The sequence below is a fragment of the Thamnophis elegans genome, chromosome 3 (genome assembly GCF_009769535.1).
Source record: "Thamnophis elegans isolate rThaEle1 chromosome 3, rThaEle1.pri, whole genome shotgun sequence".
NCBI lineage: Eukaryota > Metazoa > Chordata > Lepidosauria > Squamata > Colubridae > Thamnophis > Thamnophis elegans.
In genome coordinates, this window is record NC_045543.1 from 59,566,869 (window position 1) to 59,588,913 (window position 22,045).

The window sequence follows — 22,045 nt, forward strand, 5'->3', positions numbered from 1 at the left end:
AACTGGTTTGGGGGCATGGCAGGCCTGGGTCACTGCCGGTTCTGCGACCCAGGCCTGAATTCCACTACTGGTTCAGCTGAACCAGGCTGAACCGGCAGCAACCCACCTCTGCTTAGGGGTTAAAGGAACCCAGATAGAAACCAGGAAACTTAAGTTCTACTCCTGCCTTGGGCATAAAGCCAGCTGGGTGACTTTTAAGCTTGCCACTCCCTCTCAGCCCAAGGAGGAAGCTGACAATGGCAAATCACTCCTTAAAATCCTGCTGAGAAAATTGCAGGGACTTGTCCATGCAATTGGCAGGAATCAGGTGCACACAAACACACAAAGTGTTACGGCTTGAGACCTGTGGCCTCAAGAGCGTTTAATGTCAACCAGTCATCCTTTACACCTTTTTGGCAGGTTGGTTATATTAATCTTGTGTTGCAGTTTTCAGATTCTAATAAACAGCAGTGCCTTGGCCTGTCCTAAATGGCTCAGGGCCAACAAGATGTTTTTCCCCATCTTGCCCATCAAGGCTCAGGTTTTGGCAGGTTCAGTATCTGAGGCAAGCACAGGGCATTTGTAGAAGATTTTCAATTACTAGAACTACCAGGCAAAAAGCTTGAAGGAATGCCCAGTGAAGCAACTTGGCTGCTTCACTTTTGAATAGGGTGGCGGTGGTGGTGAAGGGGGAGTATTGTTCACAAAGCAGTTTTTGTGTTAAACGTTTGGTAGCATCTTGGACTGGAAGTGGTTAATCCCAAGAACAAGCTTCCTCCTCCTCCTTTCTCTGGTCATGAAGATTTATTAAAAAGAAAGCTAAAAGAACAAAACATGAATTCCAGAAAATATTCTATCTAGTATTTTCAAATGAGAAAAATATTACATACGGACAAATTCAGACAGAAAGGTTCTTAATTGTCTTTCCTGGATTCTCCTGGTGTAAATAGAAGTTTGTCTCTTTTGTGAAAGAGGGGCAGACGGCATAGATTGATTATTTTGGGAACAGCTATAGACTTCTTACCCCACTGACACCCAGCTCCTACTCTTTGAAGGTTGCTTCAAAGCACTCCCATGAAGCTTTGTTCAGCTCAAATAGCAGCAGCAGCTAAGATGGAGGATTAGAAAGGTCCAACACTTTCTCTCATGCTACCAAATAAGCTTTTTATCCCAGTAGCAGAAAGTAGCTACCCAAAGAAGAAACACAGATCAGATTACAGGTACTAAATGGGTGCAACTTTATTTACAATGTAAAGTGCATCACACAGAAATTGTTGAAACGCAAGACAGGTGGTAACATAAATTACAATATATTTTATGGGTTTAAACCGTAGTTTTTTAAAAAAAAGCAATGATGATTCTTCTACAGATGTAATAATAAGAACAACAACCTAATTTTGACTCTCCATCTTTTTCCTTTCAGGCATCACACTTCCTTCTAGCAGACCTACATCTTGTGCATCCTTTTTAGGTCAGAGTTTGCACCTTCTTTATTAATCCAAATAAACGGGGAAAATGTATGAACTGCTAGTGCTGAAAATAAGCAATCTTATTTTATTATTGTATGTTATCTTTTATCATTTGCCATACAAACATTTTGGCTCAAAGTACAGCCATTCATCTGGTGTGTGTGAATAAATAGGAAAAGAAGGAATCTTGCAAAGAAAAAGGTACCACGAGGACGGTTAATTTATTTTAGAGTTCTTTTCCCATTTTATGAAGATTGTCTTATAGCTGAAATCTATAATTAACTCAGGATCTGCCCCCCTGGGAGTAGGCCTGGTGAAATGGATTTCTAAGAATGAGCTGCATCTATTAAAAAGTAATGTAGAATTGGAAGCCTCTTAAAGATCATTAGGAAGATAAGCCAGCCACTGAAAATGTTATTGCTATATTTTCTGGAAGAGCTTGTATAAGATAGAATGTATTTCAGTTTTAGTAATACATGCCCTTAGAATGAGTGGAAAAAGCCCAACCCAATTTCTTATTAGAAAGATATGGATGGATTTATTTACTAACTGCTGTTGTGCTAGCAAGCAAATTGCTGTCTCTCAGAGGTTTTGCTTCCTGATTAAAACTGAACATATATTTCAATTTTCCTTTTAATTTGGAAAATGCTTAGGAGAAAAAAAATAGGTCTGTTTATTCCTTCTAAATGACTAAAATCCTTCATAAGAACTTGAGTGTCAAATTATAAACATATGCAAGCATGCCCAAGAAGGGAAAGACATGGATAAATAGTGTGACCATACAAGCTACAATTACTCACTTCTATACTGTAATGCAGCTTCCTCAATAAACTGGAAGTGGAATTACAGTGTTGAATCTACACACTGGGCTAACCCCTGTCCACAGAACAAATTATAATAGGGTGGCATAGTATTTATAAATATATGTAGTATGCTACAGATATGAATTAATCACATTTTCCTAATCTCTAAAGATCTGCAGATGTTTCAGTTTGCAGTGTTTGCGAAACAATAGAAAAGTGTGCAATCTGAACAATTTAAGCAGGAATTGTGGCTCCCAAAAACTCAATATATGCAAACTACTGTTTCTAACCATATCATTCAAACCACAAAGCCCCACAGTATCTGACATATGTCTTTCACTGGAGGCTAGATATGCTTTGCTTTAATCTTTTCATAATATTTATTTTTGCATTGTGTTCCATAGTTGATACACTCTGGGTTCTTAAGCCAAGCAGAGTTGGGCATGGCTAGTATTTGGATGGGAGAACATTTAAAAATTTCAAGTCTCTCTAACAAAATCCCAGAGGGCAATTGCACATCTCCTCCACGCTGTTGTGAAGAAAAATGTACGTTGGTGCAACCAGATTTTAACAGATTCACAAGGGACCTTGCAGGTCATCTAGTCCAACCCCCTGCCCAAGCAGAAGACCCTACGGCTCTAGGCTCTACCTAGGATTGAACTCACAAACTCCTGATGGTGAGGTGAGAACTCCACCTCTAGGTCATAGAGTTCCCCTTGGAGGTAGATTGCTAATTCGGAGTGTTCTGTCTCTATCAGCAAGAGTCCTCTATGCTAAATAAAAAGAAACCAGCAAGTGCAATATAGCAAATAATGCAAGACAAGGAGATGGGGAGAAATGAGGAAAAAGGCATTCTCTTTTCAAATCTATTATTTCAGACACTGTCATTATCAAACCTCTCAGGAAACTTTCCTCCACAGAAAATTAATCATGCTATTCCCATATACACATTTAATGTTATGTCCACCCTTTAGTTTTTGCTTTCGGAAAGAATAACTTTCAACCTGATCTGAAGCCCAAAATAAAATTGCTATAATCAAGCAGGGAAAGATAAAGAGAATTGCTTCAAAAATATAAGGTTCCATTTGTGGGGGGAAAAGGGCTAATATAGATGCATCCATTGTAATATGTATGAACTGTCTTACAGGAAAGTAATGCAGTAAGGAACAAACACATTAGTTTTAAGGACACAAAAGTAGTCCTTCCTACTTTTTACCTTCGCAGCAACTAAATTATTCTGGTGGATGTCTCTGGATATAATTATTACAGTGTTTAACCACAGCCTTTTTGTATTACTGTAGATACCATGCTGCCTTTCAATTGGGACTCAGCAGTTCTTTTCCTGAGAAATGAATATGTTGAGGAATGTTATTTTAAAACAGTCTTATATTTTAAATCCAGGATAAGTAACAGCTGCTTATTAATTTCAATGGAAACTGGAGGCTATTTTTCCTGTTTTGACAAGTGATGCATTCTAGCAAATAATATCAAAAACACAAAATCTGGATTTTTACTTTTTTTTCATGGGAAAGGCAACTACCGTTTTACTTAGTTTGAACTAAGCGCTAATCATTCACCAAATCCATGTATATTTTAAATATTTATCCATGATAAAATAACAAGTACTTTCCCAGTAAACAGGCTTGATTTTAGCGGCCAGCAACACATTTTTGTAGGCAGTTAAGTCTCTACTGACGTATTTCCTCCCTTTCTGATTCTTTTTCCTTCACAGATAGCCCGCTCACTGGCCTACATAGAAGAAAACATGGATTGGCTCTCCGATTTATTAGTATTCTTATCAAATCTGGAAGAATTCCATATTGAGAGCTCCCTATTAAGCAACAGCCTTCTAAGCCATGGAAAAATACCCGAAGTATTTTCTTAGCATGAGTGGAGGGATTGGTGGCCTTCATATATTCATATTTATTTTGAAAACAGAATATTCTTATTTACCAACTTTAAACCATTTGGAATGCTTGAAGCTCTAGATTCAAATTTGTTCCATCAAACAACAGTAGCTAAATATTTTCCATCTTGCAATTACTATAATGAAATAGACAAATGGTTTGCAGGAGGTATGTTAGACCAAAACCAAATCTAACATGACAATCATTTATTATTCATCTCATTTACTTATAAAGGATATCGGGTACGTTAGCATATAAAGAGATCATGATGGAAAGACTGAATTTCCCCCTTTTCCATGTGTTAACTTTCCTCTCTCTATTTCTGCATTGCTTTCAATAGTGGATCCAATAACAGAGAAGAGACCCAAGTATAAGAAGGTTCGACTCAAGACCGAGAAATCATAGTTCTTAAGTCTAATGCATTCACTTACATTTTTACTTATGTTACATCACTTACATGAGGTGGGAGGGGAAAGGAAATATGAGTTTAATTAAGTTTCATACCCAATGCAAGCATCTTTTTTGGCCATGGAATACAACTTAAACATAAGAGTTTTGCACCCATAAAATGAAAGACTGTAAGGTTTTCTCTTTCAGCGAATAAAATTTGTACATTTGTGTGTTTGACAGCAGCAACATTTTTTAGCATGTATCTTTCTGCAAGAGAAAAAAAACCCATACAGATGCTTCCATTCAAAATTAAATGTTTAAGAAAAATATAATAATAATAAATTCAGAACAGTTTTTAAAAAATCCACTATATTTGATTTTACAGTGACTGTAGTACCAAAATCCACTGGATTGGAATCAGAGTCTTCGTAGCTTTTGCTCTTAAATTAAAAGTGGTGGAATCCAGATTTCCGCTTTCTAGGTTAGTAGACAAGGGAAAAAGGGGGGGAAAGGAGTCAATTATTCTTGGCAGATTATGAAATGCAAAGAGAAATCTGTTTGGTTGCATAAGGGGGATTCTACTATAACATGACAAGGTCTGTACACCTCTGAAGCCAGGCCTTTGCACATATATCACCACCTGTGTGAAGAAACCCAGACAGAAACAGGAGCTCCCAAAGGCACTTTTCCAAAAGGCAACTGGACTTCCTTGGGTTTTCCCTTAAAAACATTTTGCTTCTCATCCAAGAAACTTCTTCAGTTCTGAAGAAAAGAACTAAACTGACAGCTGAAGAAGCTCCTTGGATGAGAAGCAAAACGTTTTCAAGGGGAAAAAAAACAAGGAAGTCTTGGAAAAACACCTTTCGGTCAACCATGACCTGGATGATTGAAACTCTCCATAGACAGAATAGAATAGAATAACAGAGTTGGAAGAGACCTTGGAGGTCTTCTTGTCCAACCCCCTGCTTCAGACAAATGGTTATCCAACATCTTAAAAACTTCCAGTGTTTGAGCATTCACAACTTCCAAGGCACCCTCAGGTGCCTTGGAAAATAGTTTGACTCCCTCTTCTTTGTGGCAACCCCTGAGATATTAGAACACTACTATCATATCTCCCCTAGGCCTTCTTTTCATTAAACTATAGAAATAGGAGCTTTGAACGCTGTTCCTTATATTAAGGGAAAATCTCTTCCTACTAAGCGGCAGTTCAGCACATTCTCCATTAGTTCCAACAGAAGTTCTGTTCAAAATGAATATTGACTGGAGAAGAGCTCTGGCTTTAGTTGAACGTATTACAAAGTATATATAAATTGGCATGGGACTAGCATGGACTAATTTTGGAATTAAAATCATGGGTAAATTGTAAATTAATTAATAACATGGGTGAATTGTAAATGTAAATTGGAGTGTAAATGTAAATTGGAGCATGGACTCATTTTTGGAATTAACGACATAGGTTGAAATGAGGTACCGCCAACACTTCAAGAAAATATCTTGAATTAGACTACTCTGCATCTTGCTTTCAAGGATTTCTTCAAGCCAACAGATTCTCCTATAAACAGCCAGGTCTCTCTAATGCTAACTAATTCTCTGGGATTGATGCTCAAGTGGGAAATTGCAAGCTAGTCTGCAAGACAGATTGACAGAGACCAAAAAAGGTGAGTTTAAAAAAAATCCCTGGTAGGTTATACATCTCACAAGACAAAGACCAATATACCTAGAGCAGTCATGTCCAGTCCATGGTGAAGTACAATGGCATCGGTTTGGTCGTATACATTTCCCACCATTTAAGCATGGAGAGTGGCAAACAGCTGCATTGGAAGATCATAGAGAGGCATTACCACTTAGCGCAATTAAGATATGCTCCAACATTTGGGGTCACATTTTTTACTATTTATATAAATAGTACCTAGAATTACTGAAATAGCATAGCTGTTTGTGTTCACCTAATGAGTCAAAATAGAAAAAGGTACTTCTAGATACTGTATAGTACACAAGGTATTTAAGCAATTCATTTGAAAGAAAGCATACAAGATGAACAGAGTACAGGTAAGTTTTCATATGCAAATCGAGCTTGAAGAAGATGAAGGTTAAGAAAAAAATAGAAAAATATGTCATACTATCTTTACTGAATAAAATTATCTTTAAAGAACCGAACTTAGCTATGTATTTTTTAACGATTTTAATTCTTCTTAACTTTCCATTTTAAAATCCCTTGTATTTGCCTTTCAAATATCTCAGAGAAGCAATATGGAAATATGTATATCCCTTCAAATATGAATGCAAAATAAATATTGTGGGTACACATGGAAATTTTATTATTTGGCTTTAGAAATAGAAAAAGTTACATATGAAGTAAAATGATGTCTACATGATAGCAGGGTACTATTAAGTGCCTTTTTTGGGTTCAACTAGTTATTTCTAAATAGGTCCTGATTGTAAAATGTATATTGCTTGGCCTGTTTGGCTAGGGAGATGTTCCTGTGAGTGATTTGTGGTTTGTGAAAATAATCACATTTTGTACCAGAGAGCTTATTAAGAGAAAGGTTTCAAACTTTCTCCTAAATCACTGATTTCAAAGAATGGTCTGCCTTAAAACATGTAAGGCTTGAAAACCAAGCAATGTATTGTTGTATCATAATCATTTCGTCCAAACCAGGTGTGAAATGCTACTGGTTTGGATGGTTCACCCTAATCGGTAGTAAAAAAAATGCTACCGGTTTGGGCGAACCAGTAGTTCCGATGATCAGTTGTGTGACAATCAGCTGTGCGCACGATTTATATTCGCAGGAAATCCTGCTTTCTAGCGAATCTAAATCACGCTTCACAGCTGTTACCCCCGTTCTACTTATCTTTTCAGATTCAGAAAAGGTTTCTTAATCCTCCTCTTTAAGCACTGCGTGGTAGCACCTGCGGTGTGCATGCACATGAAGTGCTTGTTTAGTGCACATGCGTGCAAAGGAAACTGGTAGCGAAGGGAACCAGTAGCAGACTTCACAACATTTCACCCCAGCTCCAAACTTCCAAATAATATGAAGGTAGCAAAGACATGCATTTCCAGATAAGACATGTAAAGATATATAGGCAGTCCTCATTCAGAGACCACAATTGAGACCACAATTTTGGACCAGTAATTTAAGACCTTTGGAGGCTTGTCAATCAAAGAAAAGGTGAAATAAGATCAAAAGCACAGTTATAATTTCACTTAGCGGCCATTCACAAGTGAATGGCCTTAAATTGAGGAATAAATTTTGACATTGTTGTAACTGCAAATATCACTAAATGAAGACTATTTGTACTGACTGGTTCTGCTTACTGATTTTTTTTTCCAGAACTCATTTGGTTAAGCTGCATTTACGCTTTGTATTAAAGTGCTATTGGGAGGTTGCGGGAAATTCTGAATTAAAAGTGCTTACCTTGATGGCAGCGTGAGCCAGTCCATCCAGTTGGGCAATCACATTGGTAAGGGGCCACACATCGACCTCCATTCAGACAATGCAGGATGCAGATGGCTGAAGGAAAAAAAAAGGGAGTGAGAGTGGAAAGAAGAAGAAAGGTTTCTTTCAAATAAACAACACTGGTTCTATTTTTCATGAAACTAGAACAATTATCTCCCTCCCCATCACTTTCCAAAGACTTATCCATGTTGGTCTTCATTAATAATATCACAAAGAGCCTCCTAGCATCCTAAAATTTGACACATTTATTATCACACATAATCATTCAGAGCATTTACTGTAATCTTCCCTGTATCCTCATTCTAAGTATATAAAACATTCCCAATTTGCAGTTCAAACAGACTGATTTCTTCAAACTTGTATAATCTGTCTTCTAATTATTAAGGAGTGACTATTAGTGTGCCACAAATCTTCTTAATTTCATAAAATTCTTGTTATTTTTAATCAGTCCAGAATAGATTTTAGGCACAAGTGGCACAAAAGAAAAAAGAAATTAAGAAAAAAAGGCTTTTTTGCTTCGGTCAGTGAAGTATTCATTTAAAAAATTACTCACAGAAACTCAGTATTCAAAGCATAAATCTTCACATTTTTATTATTAGAATAATGCCCTGATTTCTGTTTGTTAACAATGTATTTCTTCTCCATTCTATTTTTAAAGTAACACCCTTCAAAATGGAACTCAAAATACATCCTGATTCTGTAAATGATAAATTAGAGGTTTTTGTGTGGGTGAGAAAGAAAGTAGAGCCTGGGTATAATAGATACTAAGTTTATAAATAAATCTTCAGTTTTCTATACCACAATTACTACTTTCATAAACATTTCAATCAAGTTGTACAACTTTTCAAATTACTCATCAATATGCTGCCACTTTGGAACATACAAGATTTTAAACCAAGATGTTCCTGACCACACTGATTAGAAAGCAGTGTGCTTTAAAATTTGTATGATCTAGATCTAATTAACATGTATAATGTGAATTTCAAGTTAAGTCTATCAATACCGTGTTTCCCCGAAAATAAGACAGGGTCTTATTTTCTTTTGACCCCCAAAATAAGCACTTGGCCTTATTTTCAGGGAAGTCTTATTATTTTTGGGTGCAGGAGGCAGCGAGTGTGGTCACCTCATGGCTGCTGCTGTGTTGCAATATTTTTGGGGAGGGCTTATTTTAGGGGAGGGCTTATTTTAGTGCATGCGCTCAAAAGCCTGATTAGGCTTATTATCTCGGGAGGTCTTATTTTCAGGGAAACAGGGTATAAAGAATGTTTTCCTTAAAGTTCATTTTCCTTCTTCTAATGGATTCTACCAGTGAGATGTTTCATTATTCTGGATAAAAGACAATATGACATACTGCATTTCTAATATATGACTAACAGAACCGTTAAAAATAAAAATAAAAATAAATAACAATGCGGAACATGTCATCTTCCTTTGTCTTTGTAGCTGAAATTCTTGGTGCATGCTAGCAGGTTTCCCTGTGAAGTATAAATTCAGGCTTACATTTTTCAACCCCTTTACATTTTGTGTATAATCAGTTCAGCTGGCTTTAAAAATACTAGCAAATGAGAATAACATGGAGCAGATGCTCTTTATGTTTTTATGCTACAGTCTATTTCAGTTGAACGTGGTCATAGCAGGAGGTGGAAGAATGGTTTTGACTGTATGTTTTGGACCACCATATTGCATACAATCTCCAAATCAAATTTCTGATGACCACAAACAATGGTAAAGAGGTCAGAATTGAAAAAGCTTCTTGGATCAGAAGTGAAATGTCTTCAAGGGAAAAAAAGGATTGGCTTTATTTCACTTGGATCTTGGACTTAAAAGGTCCCCAAATTAAAAATTCTTCAGAGTCAAGTTTGATTTTTGGTTATTACATGCAATATTTGTAGCCAAAATAGGGAAGAGATTTGCCTTAGCTTCTTCTGTTTGTTTTTACCAAGCTACTGTAATCTAGTTTAAAGCTGTAAGGTTTCTTCAGATGTTCTCAAACAGACCCGTATTATTCCTTTTCTTAAACAAAATTCCTGATTAAAATAGTGAAGCACAAGTTTTGGGGGTTATGAATCCCTGTTCAGGAGTTCCTACTCACGCAAGAGGAGCTTGTCCAAAACGAAACAATTCTACTCAAGATTTAAAATACAGTGATACACAACCAAGACATATTGCCCTAAGCCTGTTGAGAAAGGATAATTTCCACACCATTTATTTTAATACATGGAAGATAGATGATCTATGACAAGCAATAATGAGACAAAGGGGGATGGAACACCTGATGTATCTTTTTCTATTATTTATCTTTCCTCACTAAATAGCATGAAAAGTGAGCAGCTGATTAAGGCAGGAAACTTACAAAATAGTAGATAATAATTACTGATTCTTTCTTGAGATTATTGACATTCCAATCACAAGGACATTTATAAGTACAAGTCTTAAAAGAATCTCATCATATACAAACTAAGCCGAATCAACCTTCTATTGGTCTTAATGACCAAAATAACTTTTATTGAATAATTTGCTACACCACTAGCATGTCATCTATTTATTTTAAAAGGAAAACTGGGGTAGAGAATCCCAAACATGTAGAAAAAAACATTCCTCAGCCTAGTATGTCAGAATTATAAGAAGATGCAAAAGTCTTACTCTGGATTGCTCAGGAGAACAATAATTTTTTCTTTTTTTTTTAATAATGAAAGTAAATATAATATTTTTAAATGAGGGATACGTACGCTCTTCACAGAGGCGTCCCATCCAACCCTCAAGACAGGAACAAACATTTGGCCTCTCACAAACACCCCCATTCTGACATGGGAACCGGCAAACAGCTAGACAGAGCAACAAAATCGAGTTAGAACAGGAAATTATAAAGCAAAAGTTATTCATCGGAAAAATAAACACTAGTAAGCTGATAAGGAAAGAAAGCACACAAACATTTATTGATTATAAGGAAAGCATCTGGTATAGTATTTTAGAATTACTAGGCAAAAATCCCTTGATTAAAATCACTTCAGCTATGTGATTATGTAGTGTCAAACTAGGTTGTCTTCAGAAGGCAGATTTCCCTTTTTATATTTATGAGGTTTAATTTTCTTTTTAAAAAATTGTCTATATCAGGGGTGTCAAACTCACGCTGTCATATTGTGGTCACGTGACCTATCACTACTTCTCCTTCGCTAAACTGGGGGTGGGCACAGCCAGCACGTGATGCATCCGGCCCACCGGCCGGATGTTTGACACCCCTGGTCTATATGATTCTGGAAGTGGGAATCCAAGGAATCGCCTGCCCCTTACCCTTCTGCCAAAATATCCATATCCACAATAGCAATATTTCAGGTAATGAATCTGCACCTGTAACCCTTTGCAGGCATCCCTGCATCCATCCTCTGCTGCCCACAAGCTCTTTTCTGCCAGCTGGTAGGTGCCTGGGCTCCACGTTAAGCTACCTCACGTAGCCAAGGAGGCAATTGTTTATTGTGTGTAGTATCTAATTGTGGATCCACTAGGCAAATTCTAAAATAGGATGAACAGAAGCCTGAATCTGGTACACGTATTACTGAGAAACAGTTCAGGATTACAAGGCTTGAAAACAAAATTTATGCTTATAATTATATAATACTCTTTAATGATATATCTGTAATTGGTTGAGAGCATATCCTCAAACCCAGGACATCTGCTAATATTGCTCATACTAAAGATTAACATGATCTGCTTTCATGCTGCCTCTGATGTAGGCCCTTCAAAGCAAAATGCTGGAAGTCTTTTGTTAGTCAATAAGCCTCCATTATTTATAACACACTTTTAAAAATGAGTAAGGAGAAGTCCATTATGACATCAATCAGGAAAATATAGGCCATTTCTGCTACTTCTGCTTTTTTCTGTCACCTGCTTTGAGGCAGAAAGATGAGAACAAATACTATACAATATAAATAGTTATTATTTAAATATAATCTTATTTTTCCCAATAGGTGGTGTTCGCTAGTGATAAATAATCCATAAGACACTGTACAAATAAAAGTATTGTAACAATATAAAGACTTCAAATTTATATTGCTGTTCCCATTGTGTAATCCTATACCATTTGGGAATAGATTAATAACATATTCAATATTTGGAACTAAGTCCTATAGATTTTAAATTCAATGGAACTTTTTTCATCCAAGAAGAAATTGTAGAAATTGTGGACAGTGGCATGCACAGCACACCAAGATGACGTGTGAAATACATATAGTAATACTGTTACGCAAATACTATTATTATTTATATCCTAACATGTCATGTATGTTTATCATGGTACTTGTAGGACATTACAGCATTAGCATGTTCTGCCATTTGGGACACCCCCCCCCCCCCCCGTTATTTTGCCACAAACTGTTTGGTCTACCAACTTGAAATCTACCCATGTTCTGAAAACAACAAGTAAGAATATTTCTTTTTTCTGTAATAGAACTGAAATTTGCATGTCGTGGGTGCTAAATATGGACTATACCTACTTCCCAAATTGCTTAGAACAGTTTTGGACCTCATGTGGTCAGTTTTTCTCTACTATTCATTAAGGCAACCCAGAGTTGCCTTTTGAGGCTTTTGGGAAAAAGATGATGTTATTTTAAGAGTCACATTCAGAGTGGACTTCTTAAAGCAGCAGAATCTTTTTTAAGCTCATACATACTACCTGAAAAAGTAATTATGTTGTAAAGAAAACAGAGAAATGCTGGCCTCGTGGAGTGTTTGAAGCACTTCCTCTGAAACATCTTTGAGATGTGCACAGTGTTAATAAGTATAGAATGTTTCTGGCAAGTCCAATTCCTTTTGCCCTATAAGAATTATATCATTCTGTGTGGGTGAGAAGAAAAAAGAAGGTCATGTAACCCCTGCAGGCAGTCAAGAGTTATGGGGTAGAAAAACAACTGCTGAAAGACAAGCAGTGATTGACAGGCTCCCCTTTGAGGTCAGAAAAGGCACCTGCAAACAAACTGCTTACTTTCTGGCTGAAAGAAATTGGGAAGGGCCAATTGGGAAAGGATGAAGAGAAGGGAATGACTGGACTCAGCTAGCTAGTCTGCTAAATTCCTGGTTGCTGGTTCTGTTTATTGCACCAAAGACAATTGTGAATTTTGTAGTATATTAAAGTCTAAAACATTTCGGTGTAAAAAATTATAAGCCTAAATGTATCTTATGAAGGTCCAGTTCATAAAATTCATACTACAATGCATTTATTAGTCTTTAAGAGTACTGCAAATTTCTTTTTAACTTGTCTCTTTAATCTGCTAAAATGAATGTTGCCTCTCTTTGCCCTGAATGTATAACCCCTCAGGTGTAGAAGTAGAATATACAGCACAATATTCATAAACCAACCAATATTCAAAACAGGAAGCAAAGGAAAGGTAGATTTAGAAAACAGTGTTCCATTTAGAAAAAAGGCTCCTAAATGCAAAACATTTGTGGCAACAAGAAATAGGGGTACTATGGCAGTTCCCCAAAATGTCCTAATATAAAATATAAATATATAATATATATTATATAATATATTGTCAGATGTTTCAAACTTTTTATGTATTATAAGCTTTATTTTATATTATATTATAAGCTCTTCCTTATAATGTCTACCTGAAGTCTGCAAGTGAGATTCAATCTTGCTGTATGTTGTTACTCCCTACTAATTATAGAAAGCAGAAGTGGAACAATATACTAGCACAACAGTGTCACATCAAATTGGGGGTTGTGCTTAATGTGATGTTGGTAAATAGAGTTTTAATCCAGAGCTCACATTTAATCTGCCTGCCTATTTCTTCTTTTTTCTTCCTTCCTTTTTTCTTTTATCTCCTTCCTTCCTTCTTCCTTTCTTCTTTTTTGTTCCTATCTTCTGTCCTTCCTTTTTCTTTACTTTTCTTTTCCTTCCTTCCTTCCTTCCTTCCTTCCTTCCTTCCTTCCTTCCTTCCTTCCTTCCTCAATTCTTTCTCTTTTTCTCTCATCCAGTTATTCAGGACATCAAAAAATGCATAGTGTTATGTGTTGTTTATTTCACACTGAATGCCAATTTTGGCAAATTTCTGGAAAATGGTCTTTGAAGGATACCATTAGCCCCATAGCTCTTATATCAGAGGTGGTATTCAGCAGGTTCTGACCAGTTCTGGTAGCGGAAATTTTGCGCAGTTCAGAGAACTGGAAAATACCACCTCTGAATGGCCCCACTCCCATCTATTCTCTGCCTACCGAGTTCCAGCTAATCGGGAGGGAATGGAGACTTTACAGTATCCTTCCCCTGCCATGCCCACCAAGCCACGCCCATAGAACTGGTAGTAAAAAAATTTGGATGCTACTACTGTCTTGTATGGAACACTGCCTTTACATAGTTGTTGTTGAAACACTAATTTACCTTTGCAAGCTGGGGTTCCCGCCCAGGTTCCGTTTTCTAAGCAGACACTTCGAAGGGAGCCCTCTAGCATGTATCCACTGTAGCATGAGTAGGTCACCATATCTCCATATTGATAAAATGTTCCACGTACCAAAGCATGTTCTACATGAGCAGGTGGCCCACAAGAGATCCCTTAATAGAAATGGCAACAAAGAATTTGTAATGGTAAGCCGCCTTAACAACCCGACATAGTGCGCAAGACATCACAGATAACAAATCACTGCAAAACTGAACCGTGGCAGTCTTTCTGTCTTCCAGATAGCTGCAGATAGACTCCAACATCTAGATTTGTGAGCACGGCTATCTGTAATCTTCTGTAATCAGCTGGTATATTGGAGCAAGGGAAGATTTTGTTATCTCCTTAAATATATACCCTTCACCTCCAAGAAAGGGAGTGTAGATAAAGAAACCTACAATCAGGAAAAAGGAGGAGCAGCTGTATTTCTACCTTACATTGCTTTGTGCCAAGAATTTGTGAGGAAAGATTATAGCAGCAGCAATGCCCTCTGATTTGTCTGAACATTTTTAGCTGAAGGATTGGCGTCTTGTCCTCAGGGATTTTGTCTTGTCAGCCTAAAGGCTGTCCATTTTACGGCATCTTCAACTGATGGCTGTTCAGCCTTTGCTTGAATTTATTTAGCAACTCAGTACCTTTTCATGTATGACAGTTGCATTTGAGTATGTCTGAATGAATATATGTCCACTTACAAAATCTCTTATTTCTTGGTTTGATTCTGTAGCTTTCCTGAAGAGTCAGATGACACAAAAAACGATTTTAAAGAAAGAAACCAAAATGAAAGCCATTTTTCATTAGCTACTTACTCTCACATTTAGCTTTGGTTGGAGTCCAGACCTCATCAGGATTACAGCTAATCACAGATTGTCCCTGAAGCTGATAGCCTTCTCTGCATTTGATAAACACCTCTTGCCCAACATAAAAAGTTGTTTCTGAGAGAATGGCATTTTCTGGGATTATAATAGGTACAGGGCACGGATTTGCTGCATAAAGCATAGAAAGAGGGGAAAAGAGATTTTGAAGGATTACTGAAGTATTTGTATTTGTGTTTATTAGTTTGTCAAACATGTACAAGATAGCAGGTATAAATGTAAACATGGATATGAATGAAAGAAATGAGTACAAATAAATGGGGACAGTAGGACAGGGACGGTAGGCACGCTGGTGCGCTTATGCACGCCCCCTTTACGGACCTCTTAGGAATGGGGTGAGGTCCACAGTAGACAGTTTAACGTTGAAGCTCTGAGGGTTAAAGAATGTAACAACACTTCACATGAAGTGTTTAATACCACTTTATAATGCCTTGGTAAGGCCACATTTGGAATACTGCATTCAGTTTTGGTCACCATGATGTAGAAAAGATGTAGAGACTCTAGAAAGAGTGCAGAGAAGAGCAACAAAGAGGATTAGGGGACTGGAGACTAAAACATATAAAGAACGGTTGCAGGAACTGGGTATGTCTAGTTTAATGAAAAGAAGGACTAGGGAAGACATGATAGCAGTGTTCCATTATCTCAGGGGTTGCCACAAAGAAGAGGGAGTCAAATTATTTTCCAAGGCACCTGAGGGTAGAACAAGAAGCAATGGGTGGAAACTAATCAAGGAGAGAAGCAACTTAGAACTGAGGAGAAATTTCCTGACAGTTAGAACAATTAATCAGTGGAACAGCTTGCCTCCAGAAGTTGTGAATGTCCCAACACTGGAAGTCTTTAAGAAGATGTTGGATAGCCATTTGTCTGAAATGGTATAGGGTTTCCTGCCTAGGCAGGGGGTTGGACTAGAAGACCTCCAAGGTCCCTTCCAACTCTGCTATTGTATTATATATCTTGACTGCCCTTATTTACTTACAAATTTCCATTCTTTCCCTTGGTTCTGGGAAATTTACTTATTATTCATTGTATATAATTTCCCCCCTGCCTTTCCTTATCAGAACAAAATAAGACTGTAAACTTCCAACAGATATTACCAGAGAGGAAAAAAAAATATTTGGCCTCTTTATTGTTTTTCTACTGAAGATTCCTTCTGTTGCTTTTTAATCATGTGATGGAAAATATAGGAAAACATGGCCCTTTTAATGTTTCTAGAGAAAGTGGCTTGAAGGGGAACACAATTTTTGCAAGAAAAAGATGAAGGAAAAACCTTGAGATAATCCTGTCTGGAATTCTGCTGTTAATTATTAAGAGGTGTGAATTAAAGGTTTTCTGCAGCTTCCACCAATGAGGGATTGCACATGGATGCACCTTTTACTGTTTTATTATTCTGCTTGGTGGGAGTAGGGCAGGAAACAGTGCAAGACTGTCCCTTCATTCCAGTCATAGCCAATGCAGCCATTACCTTACAGGCAGTACTAGCCAAGAATGGACATCACGGCCAATGACATCTTCCTGCTTCGCCCTGTATCCCTCCTCCAAACAAAAACTTTAATTAAAAGCAATTAAAACTTTGTTTTTAGAAAGTTGCAAATGGATTAAGCTTCCTGATAAATTTGAAAAAAGATTCTGGAATTGATTGCAAAGAATCCTTCCTGTGGTAAAATGCTTTTGTTTGAATTCTTTTCTAAAACACACAATAACACAAGACTACAAAATTGGACCTTAGAAAAAATTCTAAGGAAATAAAAATTACAACTAAAGAAGAACATTCAAACTTGACTCATTAATAAAGAATGAAGCAAAATATTTTAACATTGGAATAATTTTTTGAACAATGGTCCCAGAGTTAGTTTAAAGAGTTTGTACCTATATAGAAAAACTGTGTAAAAGATGCTATGGAAGAAGAACAAGTTTTAACTGACATAAATGAGACTGATCTGAAAGTGGATTTAAAAATGACAGGCTATAATAATGACACAGAGACTGATGTTACACTGGACATACAAAAGAAATGGAATGATCTCTTAATTAAAAGGGATATACAAATAACACACCAAGAGAGTGACCTGGATGCATTTTAATATTGTGGTTAGACAAGAGGTTTATTAAAGCTTTGAAGATTTTTGTGAGAGGGAACAAAGAAAAATGGGAAAAAATTCAATTCTAGAAAATTATTTGATATGTCTAAAGATCAATTGTTAGAAGTAAAAGGAAGGAATATAAACTTGTTTTGCTTGATCAAGGTTAAAACAGATATGATATTATTTCTGCTAACACTTTATGGAATTTTGCTGACATCAGGATTACAATGATGAGGCTTTATGGATTTGTTAATATATAAGATATGAGATGTGGGAAAAGGAGATCATTGGCTATATTTTAAGAGAAGGTGATAAGTTAGTAAAATTGTTTATGATGAAGGGGGAAGTCATTTATATATTTTTCCCTTTTTCTTTGCTATATTCTTATTTCTTTTCTTTCCAGAAGTTATTAAAATGAGACTTTTCTGAAGAACATATGGGGATAATCTAGGGTGATGGCATTTGCAGATTCTTACTGCTCTATACTTACTGGATTTTTAAACACTATTGTTGACCACTAAGAATCTTTGAAAATTATGGCTACATACAAATTAAGCCAATTCATCAACTGGAAGAGGGATTCCATAAATGGGATAAAAGCACTGAAAAGCTCTCAATAGATGTATTACTTGTCTTACATAAGGCAGCAGGCAGCAGAAAACCTCCGAAGATAATCAAACATAAAGGCAAGTTGACATTTTTTTCAAATACTTAGAGACTGTAAACTGTTTAGGACTTGATATTTAATTCCAGCAATTCGAATGGTATTTGAACACAGAGAAGAATGTCTGAGGTCCCTCCCCCCTTGTATCAGTGAGATTATGTTCCCTCTTGTTCTAATTGAAAAAAAAAAGTAGTTTAAATTTTTACTCAGATCTTTTAAATGATTATTTTAAATATTTTTTTAAAATGCTGTTGGTTTGCCTTATGGATGTTTATATGCCACCAAGGTCACAAATGTGATTAGATTCATGCACCCACATACCTGAGGTTTCTGAACAAACCTCAAAAGCTCAATTTTTGATCAGAAATATTAGGTAAAAATTATTTCCATTTCTTCCTCTAATACTGTTTTCAAATGTTGAAATGTCATATGTGTCTTACAGGAAAAAGAATTAGATACACCATGGCTTGCTTGGCTGTACAATCTGACTCTGTATCTTTGCTGCCACCTTGAGGTCAATTAAGACATTTATAGCAAATGTTGTTATACAACAATTACTTCATCTTTCTCAAAAGTGAAATAAATATTTTAGAAATATGGTTTAAAATTCTAAATATGTTGGATGCAGAGAAACAGATGTACACTATAGATAATTATCCTATGGCCAGTCAGTCTTCTACAGAAATAGAAATGATAATTCCTTTATAAGATATAGTCTTCTGAAGAATTGATAGTTATAATACAGCTTCTGCTGTGAGTCTTGGTGACTGAGGACATCTCCTTGAACAAGCAGAGATGATAACTGCTGGGCCTGATGAGTAGACCGATCCTTAGATACTCTCTGAAGGAGAACAGAATGGGAAATCTCCTATAATTGCCCTGAATGGCACTTTCTCTTTTATGGCAGGGGTGTCAAACTGGAGGCCTGCGGGCTGGATATGTCACACACAGGACACGCCCAGCCCAGCTCCACAAAGGGGAAAAACGTTGCAATATGTCATGTGATGGCAACGTGACGCTGCGACTTTGACAACCGTATTTTATGATCTTCTATGGGATTGAGCACCAGGAGCTGAAGGAGTTGACATTATCGTTTCTAGAGCACTGGAGTCTTTAATAAGGATGTGAGGCCAGTCAAACTCATTTTTTAATCACATTTGGAAATGTTCAATTTAATCAGTTTATGGATATTAGAGACCTTTAAACAGTGAGCTTAGTATGACACTTGGTGAGTTTTACCTTCCTCTTGGGGTTTAAGAAGTTTTAAACAAAGGCATAATAATTTAAAATAATATATAATTGGCAGAAATAAAAAATAATAATTTTATCACAATAACAGAGTTGGAAGGAACCTTTTACGTTGTCTAGTCCAGTGGTCCCCAACTTTCTGGTTGCATGGACCAGTGGTGGTGGTGCATGGTGGGCTTGGGGGCAGTGGGGGAGGCAGTGGGTTTGTGTGCTCAACCTAATCCTGCGCAGGTGCAAATGAAGCTTCGTGCACTCGCCCACTGCTTGTACAGCCCAGGTCCCAATGGGCTGCAATGGGCCATGGCTTGAAGTTGGAGATCTCTGCTCTAGTTCAACACCCCCCCCCCCATAGCAGGAAACTGTATATCATTTCAGACAAATGACTGTCCAATCTCTTCTTTAAAAACTCCACTGGAGGAGTACCACTTCAAGTCATTCCAATTAATAAACATTAATTATTCTGTTAGGAAATTTCTTCTTAGTTCTAGGATGGTTTTCTCCTTGATTAGTTTCCATCCCTTGCTGGAAACTAATCAAGAAGAGAACCAAGATAGGATTTTGATTTAGGACAGTTTTAAATGGATTGGAAAACCAAAGGGATTTGGAATATTGATTATTTTTTCTCTAAGGTATGAATCTAAGATTTGAAAAAATACATAATTAAATAACATACTTGGGTGGCAAATGAGTGAAATGAATTAAATCCATAGAACTGTGGTTTGATGAAGGTTGCAAATGGACACTAGAGGGAGCTAAACTACAAGGCAGAAAAGAGTTAAAAATGGCTAAGCCAGCAATAACTTTTTCTTATCTTAAAATAGTTGTCGATAACTGGACTGAGACATTAATAAATTATATTTCAGGAAGGATACAGATAAAAGTTTAAATCGATAACTTTTAGAAGATTATGAGAAAAAAAACTTACAATCTTTTATTAGAACATAACAGAGTTTGGAAGCGTGGAAGAGAACAATACTGAGATTACCAAAATGGGAATACAAAAGACAAATCAAAGTCATGTGATGCTCCTTTGCTGTTTTAACTCAAGGGCTACCTGTATAATTATTAAAAACTTCAATACAAAAGGAATAATGGTTATAATGTAATATATATTCCAGAAGCAACTTTCTCGACTTGTTAGATTCAAACAGATCTAGCTCATGAATTTGAACATTTTGGAGAAAAATAATATCCAGAGCTCAGTTTTTTGGATGTTTTAAAGTAAAGACTACTGTCTATTATTAAAAGGGAACATACGTTTGCATGAAGGTGTTGGGTGGCTCCATATTCCAGCTTCTGTGCATTCTGCAATCTGTTCGCCTTCCAAACTATAACCCCTATTGCAGTAATACGCAGTTCTGCTGCCAACTGTATTATTTTCAGAGACAACGTTTCCATTCTCAATCAAATCTGGATCTTCACATCTGGTTTCTAAAAAGTGGGGTATGATAGTTAGGATACCTCTTCTCCTTTCAATCACTAACAATACAGGTAGTCCAGTAGTGGGTTCTGGCAGGCACTATTGCTGGTTCGCTCATGTGCGCGTCGTGCGCGCATGTGCAGTGCAATGAAAATTGTCCTGCGCATGCGCCACCAGGAAAACCGGTTCAGGGGTGTGGCAGGCCTGGGTCGCTGCTGGTTCCAGTGACCCAGGCCGCCAAAGCACTATGGGTTGAGCCGAACTAGTCCGAACCCATCACTGAGGTAGTCCTTGATTTATAACAGTTCGTTTAGTTACCATTCGAAGTTACAAAGGCAGTAAAAAAAATGAATTATGACCATTTCTCGCACTTCCCATTGTTGCAGAATCCCCATGGTCACGTGATCAAAATTCAGTGCTTGGCAACTGACTCATATTTATAACGGTTGCAGAGTCCCAGGGTCATGTGGATCACCTTTTGCGATTTTCTGACGAGCAAAGTCAATGGGGAAGCCAGATTCACTTAACAACCTGGTCATTAACTTAACAATGGCAGTGATAAATAACAACTGTGGCAAGAAAGGTTGTAAAATGGGGCAAAATTTACTTAACTCACTTAGCAAGGGAATGGTGGTAAGTTGAGGACTACCTGCAATCAGAGAATCTTCTGGATGAATTTTCATTGTCTAAAAAGGATTTAAAGACCTACAACTACTTTTGAAGCTGAATTCTGGGGCATTACTACACATACCTTGGAGTTGGAGTAAGAGGTGGTGTATTAAATTACCAAATTGGCTTGGAATAGATTCCAGCCACAACAAATCTAGAAGAACTACAAGCCCCAAACAAAAACCCATAGTCACCTTCACATGTTGGAAGGGGTTGACTCCAGGATCCATTGGCCAAGCAGGTGATGTTCTCCAGTCCACGTAAGTGATACCCGAAATTGCATACAAAATATATATTACTTCTGTACATATTTTCTGTGGCTATGGAAAATGCATTTTGTACTGTTGGAGGGGCTTCACATCTTATGCCTAAAAAAAGAAAAAAAGAATCTTTACTTCTGTAATTTATTACTTATTCTGATTCCTCTTTGGCTGTATGCTCAAGACATGAGTTTTTTTGCCAATGTGCTTGGATTGTAGCTCATTCACATATATTGGAGCTAATGGCGTCCACTTCTTGTTAACATGACAGATCCTTTAAGTTGACCCCTGTAACTCATATCCCTGATTACAACTGTAGAGAACTTCATCTCCAAGTAAAAAGTCTTTGCCAAAAACAGATCCATTATCTATTGGTTTGGGGGCAACCACTGGATAT

At 37.0% G+C, this 22,045-nt stretch overlaps 1 protein-coding gene across 1 annotated transcript in view; it reads right to left on the minus strand.

Moving 5' to 3' along the window:
• Positions 1-4,941: 4,941 nt before the first annotated feature.
• Positions 4,942-22,045, minus strand: part of SVEP1 (sushi, von Willebrand factor type A, EGF and pentraxin domain containing 1) — a 144,823-nt gene continuing 127,719 nt past the window's right edge. The window contains exons 42-49 of the mRNA XM_032213166.1: positions 21,583-21,756; positions 20,557-20,730; positions 15,241-15,417; positions 14,380-14,550; positions 10,736-10,831; positions 7,965-8,060; positions 6,266-6,359; positions 4,942-5,025 (exon numbers count right to left, since the gene is read on the minus strand). Coding sequence (XP_032069057.1) covers positions 4,995-5,025; positions 6,266-6,359; positions 7,965-8,060; positions 10,736-10,831; positions 14,380-14,550; positions 15,241-15,417; positions 20,557-20,730; positions 21,583-21,756 — 1,013 coding nt within the window. The 3' untranslated portion in view covers positions 4,942-4,994. The remainder of the gene's footprint in view (positions 5,026-6,265; positions 6,360-7,964; positions 8,061-10,735; positions 10,832-14,379; positions 14,551-15,240; positions 15,418-20,556; positions 20,731-21,582; positions 21,757-22,045) is intronic.